This window comes from Delphinapterus leucas, chromosome 5 (genome assembly GCF_059928025.1).
Source record: "Delphinapterus leucas isolate spDelLeu-1000000601 "Yukka" chromosome 5, BTC_Dleu_Yukka2, whole genome shotgun sequence".
Classification (NCBI taxonomy): domain Eukaryota; kingdom Metazoa; phylum Chordata; class Mammalia; order Artiodactyla; family Monodontidae; genus Delphinapterus; species Delphinapterus leucas.
This window is the reverse complement of record NC_143133.1, coordinates 117,179,460-117,198,759: the sequence shown is the minus strand read 5'-3', so window position 1 is coordinate 117,198,759 and position 19,300 is coordinate 117,179,460. Positions and strand designations below refer to the sequence as shown.

Here is a 19,300-nt window from a genome sequence, read left to right as displayed (position 1 = left end):
AATGTTTGCAAATCATATAGCTATTAAAAAAATTACCATCTATATCATGGACACATAGATGGTATGTTTTTTGTAAGCTCTTACAATAAACTCTTACAACCTGATAATAAAAAGACAATCCAATTAAAAAGTAGGCAAAGGATTTTTGCCTACTTTTTATTTCTCCAGATATTTCTCCAAGGAAGATATACAAAGAGCCAACAAGCACATAAAAAGATGTTCAACATGATTGGCCATCAAATAAATACAAATTTCCTGTCAACGTAAATTTCCAGGGAAATGTTTAAAAAAAAAGACAAAAATGGGGACTAACAAGTGTTGACGAGGATGTGGAGAAAATGAAACCCTCGTGCATTGCTGGTGGGAATGTAAAATGGTGCAGCCGCTATGGAAAACAGTTTGGCAATTCCTTGGAATATTAAATATTAAACATAGAGTTACCATACGACCCAGCAATTCCACTCCTAGGTATATACTTAATAGAATGGAAAACATATGTTCACACAAAAACATGTACACAAATGTTAACAGCAGCATTATTCATAAGAGCCAAAAATGGGGAATAACACAAATGTATATCCACTGAAGAACGCATAAACAAAATGTGCTTTATCCATTCAATGGAATATTATTCAGCAATATAAAAGAAAGACATACTAATTCATGATACAACATGGATGACTTTTGAGAACTTTATGCTGGGTGAAAGAAGCCAGTCGCAAAAGATCACATATGTTATGATCCCAATTATAAGAAATGTACAGAACAGGCAAAAATACAGACACACAGAGCAGATTAGTGGTGCCTAGATCCGGGATGGGAGGGACAGAGAGAGCGGGGAGTGACTGCTAATACAGAGGGTACAGAGTTTCTTTGAGGTGATGTAAATATTCTAAAATTAGATCATGGTGATGGCTGCGTAACTCTGCGACTATACCGAAAACCATTAAACTGTACACATTCCATGAGTACATTGTATGGCCAGCGAGCTAGGTCTCAATAAAGCTGTTAAAAAAAAACACACAAGTCTGAAACAACCCACCTACAAAACAGAATCTTTAGGAATAGAGAAAGTGAAGTGCCATACTGAAAATCAAATACACCAACATGAAGAAAACGGAAGAGGAGGAAGAGGAGGGGAGAAAATAAAAGGAATGATATGACGTGCTAACATCAGACAAAGGTTTATTTATCACATTCATTTCTCTTATTGTAGCAAACTATCCAGTTCTGAATATCTGTAAGTAATAAAACAGTTGCAGGACACATAGAAAGTAGTAAGTGAGAGTAATTTTCACATGTGATAATAACTCAGCCTTCAGTAATCACCGGCTTCCATTTAATTTTTGAATACTCTTGACGGAACATAATTAAAAGCAATATAGAAAAGTTATAATCCCCAAAATGATGACTACAAGAGTTTAGTACCCCAAAGGTTAAGGATAAAAAGTTCTTTTGTTTTTTTTGGTACGCGAGCCTCTCACTGTTGTGGCCTCTCCCGTTGCGGAGCACAGGCTCCGGACGCGCAGGCTCAGTGGCCATGGCTCACGGGCCCAGCCGCTCCACGGCACGTGGGATCTTCCCGGACCGGGGCACGAACCCGTGTCCCCTGCATCGGCAGGTGGACTCTCAACCACTGCGCCACCAGGGAAGCCCTAAAAAGTTATTTTCTATTATCTTCTTCCTACACTTCCATTTAAATAAGAAGTAGATTTCATTTTACTTTCTGAACCACTGTTAAGGAAGTGACATACACCCATGGCCTACCATTCTGAATCACTGGGAAATCAAAGATGGCTTACCTTTTCTAATGTACTGAAGGAAGGCCAGGACTGATATCCATATTCAGATACAAATCGAGCTTTGGGGAAAATTTTCCAATTCCAGCAATCACCAACATAGTCATAAAAATGTACGTCACCATAATTCGGGTCGTATGGGTTTTCAGAGAGCCAGCCTTCTGCAGTGGATTTAGCCCCATTTGTAGGACTGGATGTGATAAAAGGACGAGTCTGGTCTCCCTGAGTTCAGAAATAAAATGGTTTAAAAGATAAGCTTTTCACTCAGTAAAGTACAGATCACTTACTTCTTTAAAAGTAGTATCAAGTCCCAGAAATGCCAAGTAGCTGATAGAAAAATAACAGAGCCACTTACCTTCTTCTGCATTTGACAACCACCAGCAGCTTTCTGCTTTTTGCCAATCCTTCATAGCCTTTCATAATGAACTGTAGCTTATTCCTCACAGTAGCTGTTCCTAATTTTTTCAATCATGTCTTAACCTATACTTGACCTTCTACCATCGTGGGTAGTATACTGTCTGGTGCTGAATTTCTCAACCTTGGCACTAGTGACATTTGGGGCCTGATAACTTTTGGTTTTGTGTGTGTATGCTGGGAGTGGGGGAGGTCCTATACACTCTACTAGATGCCAGTAATACCTACCCACCTGCCACGCCACCCCACAAAAAAAAGTCTACAGACATTGCCAAATGTCCCCTTGTACCTTGGGAACAAAATCACTTCCACCTGAGAAACAAAGGTCTAATGGTTTAGAATGGGCTATTGAGTCAGAGGGACATGAGTTTGAATCTCAAATTAGAACCTTATTGTTTTGGGACAGGTCTAAGCCTCAGTAGGCTTATCTGTAAAATGGAGATAATAATGGTACCTCCTTCATTGGGCTATTGTAAATGGTAAAAAAAAAAAAAAATGTGTGGAAGAGATGGCTAAGTGTCCATCAAAATTCATGTTCCCATTTGTGTCCCTAGAAAGTGGCTTGCTAACTATTTGCATCTCTGTGCAGCCACATTCTCATCCTATTCCCCAGTTTGTAGGCAAAGGCCTAAGAGATGGTGGAGCTGGAAGATGGAAGGAGCCTGGGTCTCTAAAAGGAGGGGAGCTGCCTGCCCATCAGAAGCAACTATTGTGTAGTGTTACTGAGTAAGAAAGAAACTTTTTTTATGTAAACCACTGAAACTCTGTGGTTTCTTTGTTACAGTAGCCAATATATAATTACTTAATCCAGTGTCTAGCACACAGGGAGAACTCAAAATGTTTTAATTATTATTATCTCAATTAATGAACTTACTTCCTATTTCAGTGACAAGAATCATTCATTTAGCAAGTATCTGTCAAGTGTTTATTGTGGGTCAGGTTTTTCAGCACTGCTGAGAGAAAGAGAGAGAGACAGACAGACAGACAGAATCTATGGCATCATCCAGTATTAACGCATCAAATCTCTTTTGAGCATTTACTATGCACCAGGCATACAGTTTCTTCTATACACTGGAGGTTCAGCAGGGAACAAGACAGACATGCCGACTGACCTCTTAAAAGAGTAGACTGAAGTCTAGTGGTGGAACGAGATGCTGAGCAAGTAATTGTAAGTGTGATGAATGTTTTAAAGGATAAGTACAGGGCTCTTCGGAAATACAAAACGTGTAGAAGGCCAATAAGCCTCTCTGAGAAATAGATTTTCAGAAAATAATTTTCTCAGCTTTTCCCCATTAGGTCTCACTTTTTCTTGGTATAACCACCCATTTTTTTCTCTTCTCATTCCTTTTCTGTCATAGGGGGAAAAAAACCTTATTCTTTTCCTTTGCCAGAGTCTCTGTCTGTCCTCTGGTCATCTTTGGATCACTTTGGAATTAAAGCCAATAAATTATCCTCCACTCTTTTAGAAATCTCTCCACTGTCCTTTTCCCTTAGCTTAAGGGCTCCCCGCATCCTAATTTTTAAAAAGTCCCTCGATCCCTTGGAGCCCATCAGATTTCTTTACCACCCATTCCTTCCTCAGCCCCTAACACTCAATTCCTGATCATTCCACTCCACTAAAATTGTTTTTGGTTTTGTTTTTTCATAAACTACCCATGGACTTCTACTTCCCAAATAAAGCAAGAATCCCCACACTCTTCCCTCTCTGGTGAGCAATAAATGACCTGTTTACCACACACAATTTCTGAAGTTCTCCCCACCCGTGACTGCTTGTTCACTACTCTTTCACATTCTGGTTTCTCCAAACCTTTCTGATAATTCCTTCTCCAGCTCCCCTCTCCACATTCTTAGATGGACGTCACTCTCTTCAGCCTCTCCTGTTCTATACCTTCTCCCAAGGCTGTCCCTCTCACCAATGTTCTGATTACTCCCAGACTGCTTCACCTTCACATTTCTATTTCCAATAACCAGCTCCACATTTCTACCTGGCTTGTCCTGCCCACATCTCAAATCCAATCTTTCAAAGCAGAATTCCTTATTTACTTATCCCAAACTTATTTGACTACGCTTCGTACCTTCATTAAAGGTACCCAAGTAGGAATCATCTTCAATTTCTCCCTCTGTCTCTCTCACCTCCCACACTCAGTTGCTCTGAATCAAATTTTTTTCCATCACCTCATTTCAAGCCCCACTACCTATGACCTATATGACCTTAAGCAATTAATCTTTCCAACCCTCCCATGTCTTATCTCTAAAATAAAGATTATATTTCTCACATGCCAGGGTGCTTGTAAAAATTAAGTAAATCCTACAAAGCACCTATATCATTAATATGTTAGTATATTATAATAATCATATTAGTTAATACAATAATTAGTCTATCAATGCCTGGCATATAATATTCCTAATAACTTGGAATTTTTGGTTATTATATCTGTTTTCCTTGCCTAGAATCTCTCATCCCCCTAATTCTTTGCAAGTAATAATACCAGCAAGAACATGGGTCAGATAAAATTCTTCCCCTCCCCCAAAATGTTCACTAGCTTCCCACTGTCTACTGAATGAAACCCAACTCCATAACATGATTCAAAGTCCTTTTAAGATTTGTTTCCAAACTGCCTTTTCTGTCTTTGACTCTCCACACCAATCCATGAGTCCCTTGCTTCAGGCACTGGGCACTGCTTGCTGCTTCCTATATATATACACGTGCTTTCACCTCTTTTCACCTTTACTGACATTGTTTTCCTGGCCTAAAATACCTACAGAACAATCCTTTGCCTCAAATTCTATTCCGCCTTTAAGGCTTGAATGTCACCTTTTAATTAAAAGCCTTCCCAGATCCTGCCAGTTAAAATGAATGGCTCTTCCACATAGTTGCCAACACTTTGGAACTACATTTTTCATAGCACTTCTTTCACTCTGCCCTGTAGAGCTGGTATTTCTTTCCACGTTACCTCCTGGGAGCAGACTATAAGCTCCGTGAGGATAACAGTTTCCCCATAGCATCGGGAATGAGGCTTTGCTCCTAGTAATATTCAACAAATTTTGGTTGAATTTTAAAATATTGAAAAGCGTGGTAAGATTATGGGTAATCAAATTTTAAACAATATTCTATTATAATGGCTTTGAAGTAGAATTGGAGAAGGCTGATCAACTGGCCTTAATCAATCAAGCTTGATTGGTTTCCCTCCATTATTCCAGATTCTTGAATAATTTGGTAAATTGAGCCAGTCAGTAAAATTACTAATGAATCTCTGCCTTAAAATGTCCACCCATGATGATGCACTATGATTCCTTTCCATTTTTGTATCATTTCCACTTGAGGCTTGATTTTTAGTCTCAAATCTCACAGATGATTTCTTCCTAGATCATGACCTTAAATGCTTATTTGGACAAAGAGATATGTAAAATAAACCAAGAGACTGACTATTTTTAAAAAGCATGAAGTGCAAAAGAAAACTGATCATTTCATTTAGTGTGTGGGTAGATCAATTTATGGTCCTTTTCCTTCAATGCCTTATGCTTTGATATAAATAACAACAATATGATTACATAGCACTTAATCCTGTCCATCTTGAAAACCACTGGCAAACATCAATTACTGCTCACAAAATCATTTTAAAAAACACAGATTCCCTTGGGAAATTCCCTGGCAGTCCAGTGGTTAAGACCCAGTGCTTCCACTGCTGTGGACCCCGGTTTGATCCCTCGTTGGGGAGCTAAGATCCTGCAAGCTGTGTGATGCAGGAAAATAAATAAATAAAGCAGTTGTCCGTGTTCAAGATGGCAACATAATTATCTTCAAAAAAAAAAAAGATAGTTTTTAAATTAATTAATTAAAATTAAAAAAATATAAAACATAGATCCTTCATAAGAAAGGCATCACATTTCCATTTCAAAGATGGATAAGAAGTGGTATACAGAAACTAATTTTTTATAAGTTCAAAAATGTAGTGTTAAAATTAGAGATTAAAGTTTGAAAGTATCTGAAGACCTATCTTGTTGAGTGAAACCAACAAGGATGATAATGATTAGCATTAAGTAAAAGTCTACTATGTGCCAGAGTCTGTGGAATGTACCTTCCATCCTTTATCTCACTTAATCCAAATAACATCTCTTAAGAGCTGTTAACCCTTGGCAAAATGGAGGTTAAGTAATTTGCCCAAGAATATATAGAGAGTAAGTGGTCCAGCCAGGATTTGGAGTCATGAGCTCTTAACCACTAAGCTATGAAACAAAAATCCTCAGATATTAAAGTCCAGTTCCTAAATCCATCAGATATGAAAAACATAATACCAATACGGTGAGTAACCAGATTATAAGTGTTCTGTAAATATTAATTAAAGCTTATACCATCACATTTTGTGAACAGAAAAATTTTTCATGACATATGACTTAGCATAACAGATAAGCAAAAAATTTGAACCTATGGGTTTTTCATAAATTCTCACTGAAGTTTCCTCACATAAATGGAATAATGCCATAATCTGGGTACATTTGAGTGCCAAAGTCACATACCATTCTTTTTCAAATATCTCTCTTCAAATTGCTTCAAGGATATACTTCAAATATTTAAAACATCTAATTACAGATACAAAATTATAAAGATAGATTATTAAATCACATGTTAAACATTAAAGTTTTTAAAAAGCCAGATCTTTTGAAGCCATTACCACAAAAACAAACATGATGCTTCCTCTTCCTGCAAAAGAAATCCAGTGTATATTAAAATAAAGTATGTATTCATGTAGTAAATACAAGTATAATATGCCTATTAAACAAATAGTGGTGGAAAGAGAACCGCCATAAAGGAAGGGCTCTAAGGTGAAGTTGGCAACAAGCTCTTTCCTAACCCTTTGCCTCTATATCACATGCCAAGATATTCATATATGATATATATCAAATTTTACTTTAGCATGTACAATTATAGAATTTTAGAAGTAGTATGTCACTCAGACTAAAATTGAAGGAATGGAAAAGGATATTCCATGCAACTGGAACCCCAAAGAAAGCTGGTGTAGCTATATTTATATCAGACAAATAGACTTTAAAATGAAGACTGTAGGGCTTCCCTGGTGGCGCGGTGGTTGAGAGTCCACCTGCCGATGCAGGGGACATGGGTTCGTGCCCCGGTCTGGGAAGATCGCATGTGCCTCAGAGCGGCTGGACCCATGAGCCATGGCCCATAGGAGACTGAACCAGACCTACCTGCTAGTGTTGGAGGGTCACCTGCAGAGGCAGGGGTTGGCTGTGGCTCACTACAGGGACAAGGACACTAGCAGCAGAAGTTCTAGGAAGTACTCCCTGGCGTGAGCCCTCCCGGAGTCCACCATTACCCCACTAAAGAGCCTGTAGGTGTCAGTGCTGGGTCGCCTCAGGTCAACCAACCAACAGGGAGGAAACCAGCCCCACCCATCAGCAGAAAAGCAAGTTAAAGTTTTACTGAGCTCTGCCCACCAGGGCAACACCCAACTCTATCCACCACCAGTCCCTCCCATCAGGAAGCTTGCACAAGCGTCTTAGATAGCCTCATCCACCAGAGGGCAGACAGCAGAAGCAAGAAGAACTACAGTCCTGCAGCCTGTGGAACATAAACCACATTCACAGAAAGACAGACAAGATGAAAAGGCAGAGGGCTATGTACCAGATGAAGGAACAAGATAAAACCCCAGAAAAACAAATGAAGTGGAGATAGGCAACCTTCCAGAAAAAGAACTCAGAAAAATGATAGTGAAGATGATCCAGGACCTCAGAAAAAGAATGGAGGCAAAGATCGAGAAGATGCAAGAAATGTTTCACAAGGACTTTGAAGAATTAAAGAACAAACACCTAGAAGAACTAAAGGACAAAACAGAGATGAACAACACAATAACTGGAATGAAAAATATACTAGAAGGAATCAATAGCAGAATAACTGAGGCAGAAGAATGGATAAGTGACTTGGAAGATAGAACAGTGGAATTCACTGCTGTGGAAAAGAATAAAGACAAAAGAATGAAAAGAAATGAAGACAGCCTAAGAGACCTCTGGGACAACATTAAACGCAACAACATTCACATTATAGGGGTCCCAGAAGGAGAAGAGAGACAGAAAAGGACCTGAGAAAATATTTGAAAAGATTATAGTTGAAAACTTCCCTAACATGGGAAAGGAAATAGCCACCCAAGTCCAGGAAGCACAGAGAGTCCCAGCAGGATAAACCCAAGGAGAAACACGCCAAGACACATAGTAATCAAATTGACAAAAATTGAAGACAAAGAGAAATTATTAAAAGCAACAAGGGGAAAATGATAAATAACGTACAAGGGAACTCCCATAAGGTTAACAGCTGATTTCTCAGCAGAACCTCTACAAGCCAGAAGGGAGTGGCATGATAAACTTAAAGTGATGAAAGGGAAGAACCTACAACCAAGATTACTCTACCCAGCAAGGATCTCATTCAGATTCAATGGAGAAATCAAAAGCTTTACAGACAAGCAAAAGCTAAGAGAATTCAGCACCACCAAACCAGCTCAAAAGCAAATGCTAAAGGAACTTCTCTAAGTGGGAAACACAAGAGAATAAAAGGACCTACAAAAACAAACCCAAAACAATTAAGAAAATTGTAATAGGAACATACATATCGATAATTACCTTAAATGTGAATGGATTAAATGCTCCAACCAAAAGACATAGGCTTGCTGAATGGATATAAAAACAAGACCTATATATATGCTATCTACAAGAGACCCACTTCAGACCTAGGGACACATACAGACTGAAAGTGGGGGAATGGAAAAAGATATTCCATGCCAATGGAAATCAAAAGAAAGCTGGAGTAGCAATACTCTTATCGACGAAATAGACTTTAAAATAAAGACTGTAACAAGAGACAAGGAAGGACAGTACATATTGATCAAGGGATCAATCCAAGAAGAAGATATAACAATTATAAATATCTATGCACCCAACATAGGAGCACCTCAATACATAAGGCAAATGATAACAGTTGTAAAAGAGGAAATCAACAGTAACACAATAATAGTGGGGGACTTTAACACCCCATTCATACCAATGGACAGATCATCAAGACAGAAAATTAATAAGGAAACACAAACATTAAATGACACAATAGACCAGATAGATTTGATATTTATAGGACATTCCATCCAAAAACAGCAGATTACACTTTCATCTCAAATGCACATGGAACATTCTCCAGGATAGATCACATCTTGGGTCACAAATCAAGCCTCAGTAAATTTAAGAAAATTGAAATCACATCAAGCATCTTTTCTGACCACAATTCTAGGAGATTAGAAATGAATTACAGGGAAAAAAACATAAAGCACACAAACACATGGAGGCTAAACAATACGTTACTAAATAATCAAGAGGTCACTGAAGAAATCAAAGAGGATATCAAAAAATACCTAGAGACAAATGACGACAAAATCACGACGATCCAAAAGCTATGAGATGCAGCAAAAGTAGTTCTAAGAGGGAAGTTTATAGCAATACAATCCTACCTCAAGAAACAAGAAAAATCTCAAATAAACAATCTAACCTCATATATAAAGGAACTAGAGAAAAAAGAATAAACAAAACCCAAAGTTAGTAGAAGGAAAGAAACCATTATGATCAGAGTAGAAATAAATGAAATAGAAACAAAGAAAACAATAGCAAAGATCAATAAAACTAAAAGCTGGTTCTCTGAGAAGATAAACAAAATTGATAAACCTTTAGCCAGATTCATCAAGAAAAAGAGGGAGAAGACTCACATCAATAAAATTAGAAATGAAAAAGGAGAAGTTACAACGGACACCGCCAAAATACAAAGTGTCATAAAAGAATAGTACAAGGAACTCTATGCCAATAAAATGGACAACCTGGAAGAAATGGACAAATTCTTAGAAGGATGTAACCTTCCAAGACTGAACCATGAAGAAATAGAAAATAAGAAAAGACCAATCACAAGTAATGAAATTGAAACTGTGATTAAAAATCTTCCAACAAACAAAAGTCCAGGACCAGATGGCTTCACAGGTGAATTCTATCAAACATTTAGAGAAGAGCTAACACCCACCTTTCTCAAACTCTTCCAAAAAACTGCAGAGGAAGGAACACTCCCAAACTCATTCTATGAGGCCACCATCACCCTGATACCAAAACCAGACAAAGATACTACAAGAAAATTACAGACCAATATCACTGATGGATATAGATGCAAAAATCCTCAACAAAATACTAGCAAACAGAATCCAACAACACATTAAAAGGATCACACACCATGATCAAGTGGGATGTATCCCAGGGATGCAAGGATTCTTCAACATATGCAAATCAATCAGTGTGATACACCATATTAACAAATTGAAGAAGAAAAACCATATGATCATCTCAATAGACGCAGAAAAAGCTTTTGACAAAATTCAACACCCATTTATGATAAAAACTCTCCAGAAAGTGGGCATAGAGGGAAGCTACCTCAACATAATAAAGGTGATATACAACAAACCCACAGCAAACATCATTCTCAGTTGTGAAAAGCTGAAAGCATTTCCTCTAAGATCAGGAACAAGACAAGGATGTCCACTCTCACCACTATTATTCAATAACGTTTTGGAAGTCCTAGCCATGGCAATCAGAGAGGAAAAAGAAATAAAAGGAATACAGATTGGAAAAGAAGAAGTAAAACTGTCACTGTTTGCAGATGACATGATACTATACATAGAGAATCCTAAAGATGCCACCAGAAAACTACGAGAGTTAATCAATGAATTTGGTAAAGTTGCAGGATACAAAATTAATGCACAGAAATCTCCTGCATTCCTATACACTAACAACAAAAGATCAGAAAGGGAAATTAAGGAAACAATCCCATTCACCATTGCAACAAACAGAATAAAATACCTAGCAATAAACCTACGTAAGGAGGTAAAGACCTGTACTCAGAAAACTATAAGACACTGATGAAAGAAATCAAAGATGGCACAAACAGATGGAGAGATATACCATGTTCTTGGATTGGAAGAACCAATATTGTGAAAATGACTATACTACCCAAAGCAATCTACAGTTTCAATGCAATCCCTATCAAATTACCAATGGCATTTTTCACAGAACTAGAACAAAAAATTTTACAATTTGTATGGAGATACAAAAGACTCCGAATAGCCAAAGCAATCTTGAGAAAGAAAAATGGAGCCAGAGGAATCAGACTCCCTGACTTCAGACTATACTACAAAGCTACAGTAATCAAGACAATATGGTACTGGCACACAAACAGAAATATAATCAATGGAAATGGATAGAAAGCCCAGAGATAAACCCATGAATCTATGGTAAACTCATCTATGACAAATGAGGCAAGGATATGTAATGGAGAAAAGACAGTCTCTTCAATAAGTGGTGCTGGGAACACTGGACAGCTATATGTAAAAGAATGAAATTAGAGCACCCCCTAACACCATACACAAAAATAAACTCAAAATGGATGAAAGACCTAAATGTAAGACTGGACACTAAAAAACTCTTAGAGGAAAACATAGGAAGAACACTCTATGACATAAATCACAGCAAGATCTTTTTTGACCCACCTCCTAGAGTAATGGAAATAAAAACAGAAATAAACAAATGGGACCTAATGCAGCTTAAAAGCTTTTTCACAGTAAAGGAAACTATAAACAAGATGAAAAGACAACCCTCAGAATGGGAGAAAATAATTGAAAACAAATGAACAGACAAAGGATCTCCAAAATATACAAATAGCTCATGCAGCTCAATATCAAAAAAACAAACAACTCAATCCAAAAATGGGTGGAAGACCTAAACAGACATTTCTGCAAAGAAGATATACAGATGGCCAAGAGGCAAATGAAAAGCTGCTCAACACTAATAGAGAAATGCAAATCAAAACTTCAATGAGGTATCACCTCACACCAGTTAGAGTGGACATCATCAGAAAATCTACAAACAACAAATGCTGGAGAGGGTGTGGAGAAAAGGGAACCCTCTTGCAGTGCTGGGAATGTAAATTGATACAGCCACTATGGAGAACAGTATAGGGGTTCCTTCAAAAACTACAAATAGAATTACTGTTTGATCCAGAAATCCTGGGCACATATCCAGACACAACTATAATTCAAAAAGACACATGCAACCCTATAGCCAAGACATGGAAACAACCTAAACGTCCATCAACAGATAAATGGATAAAGAAGATGTGGTATAGATATACAATGGAATACTACTCAGCCATAAAAAAGAATGAAATAATGCCATTTGCAGCAACATGGACACAACCAGAGATTATCATAGTAAGTGAAGTAAGTCAGAAAGCAAAAGACAAATACCATTATGTTATCACTTAAATGTAGTATCTAATACAAATGAACCTATCTACAAAACAGAAACAGAATCAAGGACATAGAGAACAGACTTGTGGTTGCCAAGGGGAAGGGGGTGGGGGAGGGGTGGACTGGGAGTTTGAGGTTAGCAGATGCAAACTATTATATATAGGATGGATAAACAACAAGGTCCTACTGCATAGCACAGGGAACTATATTCAACATCCTATGATAAACCATAAAGGAAAAAATATTAAAAAAAGAATGTGTGTATATGTATAACTGAATCACTTTGCTGTAGAGCAGAAATTAATACGACATTGTAAATCAGCTATACTTCAATGAAAAAATAAATTAAAATAAAATCTATGCCCCGCAAAGGCACTAGGCCCAGACTGTTACATGGGTGAATCTGTCTCAATAAAACGAATAATCTCTATTGTATTCCTAGATATTAAAAAGGAAAAGGCCCCTAACTCATTCTGCGAGGTGAGCACAAACACATACACACCAAATGCTACAAGCTGGCTTCTATGGGCCAAATCTTTCTTGCCAATTATGTTTAGATAGCATTTTTTAATGCTGAATATAAATGTTATGAGACCCAACATCCATTCTCCTATTACCACAGTCCCCTATTCTCTCTTTGTGAACCTCATCTACTCCACTTGACTCAACTTTTTAAAACAAATTTGGCTCCTCTAGGCATTTGAGTTTACAATTCTTACCACATACCAATTTCACTTGTGAATACGTAATTTTAAATTCTACCAAAATCTTAGCAAATCAAATCTAGCAGAGCAAAAGAACAAGGCATTATAACTAAACAGAGCTTAGATTACAACTAGCTTATCATTAGAAAATTAATTCACAGTAGACAGTATACTAATATATTAAAGAACCAAAAAATGGGGGAAAAAAGAAGTGGTATATCAATGAATCATTTAATACAGAGATTCTCAGGCTTTGGGGATCCATGGATGGGCTCCAAAGAGTCCATGACAACTTGCAATTCTAAGCACAATATTGGTGTATGGGTGGCAGCTTCACAGACACATTAATTCTCAAAGAAGTCCACAATTCATGAGTCCTTTCATATGTCGCAGCATTGTAATAGACTACTCTGAATTAAAATGATATTGCTGAAGGCCACGCTAAAAACAGGACAGAAGAATATATAATATCAATATTCATACTGATACATTTTTAAGACAGATTCTTAAATTCGACTTCATTAAAAAGCATGACAGGCATACAATTGTTACTACAAATTGAAGGTTTCTGGTAACCCTGCATCAAGCAAGTCTATCAGTGCCATTTCCAACAGCATTTGCTCATTCTGTGTCTGTGTCACATTTTGGTAATTTATGCAGTAATTCAAATTTTTAACTATTATACTTGTTATGGTGATCTGTAATCAGTGATCTTTGATATTATTATTGTAATTGTTTTGTGGCGCCACAAAGCCATCCATATAAGATGGCAAACTTAATCCATACGTGTTGTGTGTGTTCTGACTGCTCCACTAACCAACCATTCCCCCATCTCCCTCCCTCCAGACCTCCCTGTTCCCTGAGACACACAGTATTGAAAGTAGGCCAATTTCGTGTTCAAGTGAAAGGAAGAGTACGGGTCTCTCATTTAAAGCAAAAGCTAGAAATGATTAAGCTTAGCGAGGAAGGCACGTCAAAACCCAAGATAGGCCCAAAGCTAGGCCTCTTTCACCAGGCAGTTAGCCAAGTTGTGAATGCAAAGGAAAAATTCTTGAAGAAAATAGGAAGTGCTACTCCAGTGAACACATGAAGGATAAGAAAGCAGAACAGCCTTATTGCTGATATGGAGAAGTTCTGGATAGAAGATCAAAACAGCCACAGACTCTCTTAAGCCAAAGCCTATTCCAGAGCAGGGCCCTAACTCTCTTCACTGCTATGAAGGCTGACAGAGGTGAGGAAGCTGCAGAAGAAATGTTTGAAGCCAGCAGAGGTTGGTTCATGAGATTTAAGGAAAGAAGCCGTCTCCATAACATCAAAGAGCAAAGTGAAGCAGCAAGTGCTGACGTAGAAGCTGCAGCAAGTTATCTAGAAGATCTAGCTAAGATAATTTAAAAAGGGGGCTACACTCAACAACAGACTTTCAACGTATGAAACAGCCTTCTATTGGAAGAAGACACCATCTAGGGCTTTCACAGCTAAGGAGAAATGAATGCCTGGCTTCAAAGCTTCACAGGACAAGCTGACTCTCTTGTTAAGGGCTATTGTACTTGGCTTTAAGTTGCTCATTTAGCAATATGCTGATTTACCATTCTGAAAATCTGAGGACCCTGAAAGATGATGCTCAATCTACTCTGCCTATCTCTATCAATGGCACAACAAAGCCTATATGACAGCACAGCTGTTTACAACATTGTTTGCTGAATATTTTAAAACCACTGTTGAGACCTACTGCTCAGAAAAAAGAGATTTCTTTCAAAATATGACTGCTCATTGGCAACACACCTGGTCAACCCAAGAGCTCTGATGGAGATGCACAAGATTAACGATGTTTTCATGCCTCCTAACACAACATCCATTCTGCAGCCGTGGAGCAAGGAGTAATTTTGACTTTCAAGTGTTATTATTTAAGAAATACACTTTGTAAGGCTATAGCTAGAAATTCCTCTACTGGATCTGGGCAAATTCAACTGAAAACCTTTTGGAAAGGATTCACCATTCTAGATGCCATGAAGAACATTCATGATTCATGGGAAGAGGTCAAAGTATCAACATGTACAGGAGTTTGGAAGAAGTTGATTCCAGCCCTCATGGATGACTTGAGGGGTTCAAGGCTCCAGTGGAGGAAGAAACAGCAGGTGTGGTGGAAATAGCAAGAGAACCAGAATTAGAAGTGGAGCCTGAAGATGTGACAGAATTGCTTCAATCTCATGATAAAACCTGAACAGATAAGGAGTTGCTTCCTACAGTTGAGCAAACAAAAGGGTTTCTTGAGATGGAATCTACTCCTGGTGAAGATGCTGTAAAGACTGTTGAAATGGTAACAAAGAATTGAGAACATCACATAAATTTAGTTGATAAAGCAATGGCAGAGTTTCAGAGAATTGACTCCAGTTTTGAAAGAAGTTTTACTGTGGGTAAAATGCTGTCAAACAGCCTTGCATGCTACAGAAAAACAGCTCCTAAAAGGAAGAGTCGATCGATGTGGCAAACTTGGTCGCTGTCTCATTTTGAGAAATTCCCACGGCCACCCCAGCCCTCAGCAGCCACCACCCTGATCAGTCGGCAGCATCAACATCGAGGCACAGCCCTCCAGCAGCAAAGAAATTATGACTCGCTGAAGGCTCAGATAATGATTAGCAATTTTTACCAATGAAGTATTTTTTAAATTAAGGTATGTACATTGTTTTTTAAGACATAATGCTATTGTACACTTAATAGACTACAGTATAGTGTAAACATAACTTTTCTATGCACTGGGAAACCAAAAATTCATGTGACTAGCTTTATCGCAATATTCTCTCTATTGTGGTATCTGGAACTGAACCTGCAACATCTCCAAGGTATGTCTGAACTTACTTCGAAGACAATCCTTCGGATGTTTTTCACATACAGTGTCACATAATCATCGATGTAGGTAGACAGGTTGCTGGACTGTATATCATACCAATTCAACACCAGCGCTGCTTCATTTTCATTATTTCCACTCCATGTGATGACGGAGGGATGAGATTTCAGTCTCCTGACCTAAAATTGAAGAAGACATAAAATAATTTTCAAATGCTCAACATAAGAGAGCTCAGAGCTGTAATTACTCATAAAGTTATAGCCACTGTCTTTCTGCACATGTATTTTTACGTGCCAGGAACTCATCAGAAAATGAGCAGTAATGTTACATGGGGGAAGACATTTTAAGAAAGCGCTGAGCTTCTTTTTATCTAGATTTTATAAACATTGAGAAAACAGGGTTCCTCTTCTCGCCATATAACTAAAGAAAATGTAATCCCTTTCATTAAAAGAGAAAAATAAATCAACCTCATCGTTATCTGACTTGCCACAAAAAGGTTCTAAGAAATACAAAAGGCAGGAGACGTTACATTACAGGGCTTAGCTTCTCAAGAGCAAGTTGGAGTTTTCTGTGAAGAAACAAATGAGGCAGAACAAACACTACTGCTGAGAGAGGGACTGAAGTTCCCACACAGTTTCCACCAAGATCAGAAAACCAGGACAGTTAGAGAGGGTTTTAAAAGCAAGTGAGTACCGGAGACACTCTGAAAGTTAAGGACAAATATATGGAATATTCTAAAGGAAAAAAGATTAGGACATCAAGAGGCTGTCCCCTGAAATAACTATCAGTGTCCTGTCTTAAGAAATCAACTGGACTTCCCTGGTGGCACAGTGGTTAAGAATCCGCCTGCCAATGCAGGGGACACGGGTTCAAGCCCTGGTCCGGGAAGATCCCACATGCTGCGGAGCAAATGGGCCCGTGCGACAAAATTACTGAGCCTGTGCTCTACAGCCCGCGAGCCACAACTACAAGTAAGTCACTGAATATATCTAAACATAGAAGAAGAAATCAGGGAATCTGAAAATCCTGCCTGCCTTAAGAGTTGAGGTCTGAGTGAATTGGGCTCACTGACAGCCCTACATAAAGGTGAAAGGATCCAGTTCTTCTGACACACTGGAAGATGTAGCCCAGCAGAAGAAGGCAATTAAACCTCTTTGCCAACAACAGAGTGAGTCAACAGTCAAGAGAAATTCTTTTCAAACATGTTTTAGCAACATAACCTCATTGGTATTTATAGCTTCTCTTGCACTGTAATGGATGATTACGTGATGGATCCCAGCTGATGTTCTCTCCGTGGTCTCCGTTCAATATGCTAAGTAACCCATACATGAAGTAGAGATGCAGTAAGAATATCTTAAAGAGATATATCTCATTAAAAAAATTAAAGTCTTGTGTTTTTTCTTAACCAGTCTTATAAGCAGTATTTCCTTATTTGCCTCTGTATATGCCCACGTAAGTGAGGGCTGTGACCGACTGTGACAGGCATGTTTATGGTACTGATGAAAGCACAAATACAGATACTGAAGAGACAAAAAGCTTCAGTGACTCTGTGCTACACACACCCTTCGAATTGACCTAGAATTTTCTGGTGAGCTTTACTTTAAAATTTTAATAAACTCTGCATTAAAAAGTTCTCCTCTTTAAAATATATAAAAGAACTGAAAACACATAGATATCATACTTTACTTGTGTGAAAGAAAATTAAACATAAAACTGACATGTTTACAACCTACATAACTATAATTAATATTTTAAAAGTTATTCATTCGTCCATCCATCTATACGTCTGATGAATAATACAGCCAGATCATGGGGACATACAGGGAGGAACATGCCCTAGGCCTCAGGGATATTATAATTTTGATGCAGTGACAAAATATTGAAAACGTAATTTCAAGTGTGATGTATGTCACAAAGGGAAAATGACCTAATCTAGACTTGCAGACATAGAAAGCTTTTTCCCAGAGGGTCATGCCCAAGGTGAGACGGGCCAGAAAAACATGAGCGAGGTGGTCCACAGGAGAGGGTAATAGAGAAGGCACTCCGGGGCACAGAGAGTATGGGGAAAATGGCGCTTGATGAGGCTGGAGAGGGAGGCTGAGACAGGATAGTGCATGGTGAGGGCCTTTAATTTTATCTGGAGGGCTCTGAGCAAGGGATGATTCAATGTTCATTTTCTAAACTTCAGAAAACTACAGAAAACAAATTATGACATGGTGAACTATTATAAGGCAATCACACTTATAACACACAATCCAGCCAAAGAAAGAAAACTTTACCAAGCACCCCAGAAGCCCTCATGTACCCCTTCCTAATCGTAGCCCCTCCTTCCTTCCAAAAGTAACCACTATCTTGAATGTTACAATAATCTTTTTTTTTCATTTCTTTTGGGTTTTCACACAAAAGTACATTCACAGACACTCCAATTACGAACTCGTGGATTTTAACATACTTGATGGATTTCGATCCACTGACATTCTTATCCTTATTGAATTTCAAGTTGTCCCACTTTTGGTTGGTCAGAGTCTCATCAAAGTTCTTTTAACATATCTTTGATAGCTTCCTTGTTATTGGTATGCCAAAATATTTCAGGATCATCTAGTATATTTCCTGTCCCAGACTTGGTATCAGCCATTTCTCTAAGAACCCTTCTCTTAGTGGGATTATTTCAATATAAGAATGCTCAATATGACTAGGTTGTTCACTGTTTCTAGGTCTTTTCAGCAGACAGAGCTAGGATATAATCACTTCTTTGCATTCATAGATCTATAAATATAAAAGTGTTTATATGTGGAATGTAAAAGAAATCAAGGAGTCAAGAATCACTTAAAATTTTTGACCTGAGAAATTCAAAGACTGGCATCGCCATTTATTGAGGTGGGGAAAACTGCAAGAAAAGCAAGTCTGGGGAAGGTAATATAAGTTTGGTTTGGACATGTTACATTTGAGATTCCTATTAGACCTCCAAGTAGAGGCACCAAGTAGGCAGCTGGATAATAAGAACGAGGAATTCAGCAGGTAAGTCAGGGCCAGGAATAAATCTGACAGTCATCAGCCAATAGGAAGAGTTAAAGTCATGAGACTGGGTGGAATCGCCTAGGTAGTCAATTACCTGACTGATTTTTTTTCATGGGATTTAGTAAAGAGAACAACAAAAAGAAACAAGGAGAAGAAACTAAACACAACACTGTAAATCAACTA

General features: G+C 38.1%; 1 protein-coding gene across 12 annotated transcripts in view; it reads right to left on the bottom strand.

Moving 5' to 3' along the window:
- The window catches only part of MANBA (mannosidase beta), a 168,827-nt gene that overhangs the window by 88,979 nt on the left and 60,548 nt on the right, over positions 1-19,300 (bottom strand). For all 12 annotated transcript variants that reach the window (XR_004023015.2, XR_016393401.1, XR_016393400.1 and 9 more), the window contains 2 exons: positions 16,111-16,278; positions 1,803-2,021 (listed from right to left, as the gene is read on the bottom strand). Coding sequence is in view for 7 of the 12 variants with exons in the window: in XM_089912441.1 (XP_089768567.1) it covers positions 1,803-2,021; positions 16,111-16,278 (387 nt within the window). In the remaining 5 variants the exon portion in view is untranslated. The remainder of the gene's footprint in view (positions 1-1,802; positions 2,022-16,110; positions 16,279-19,300) is intronic.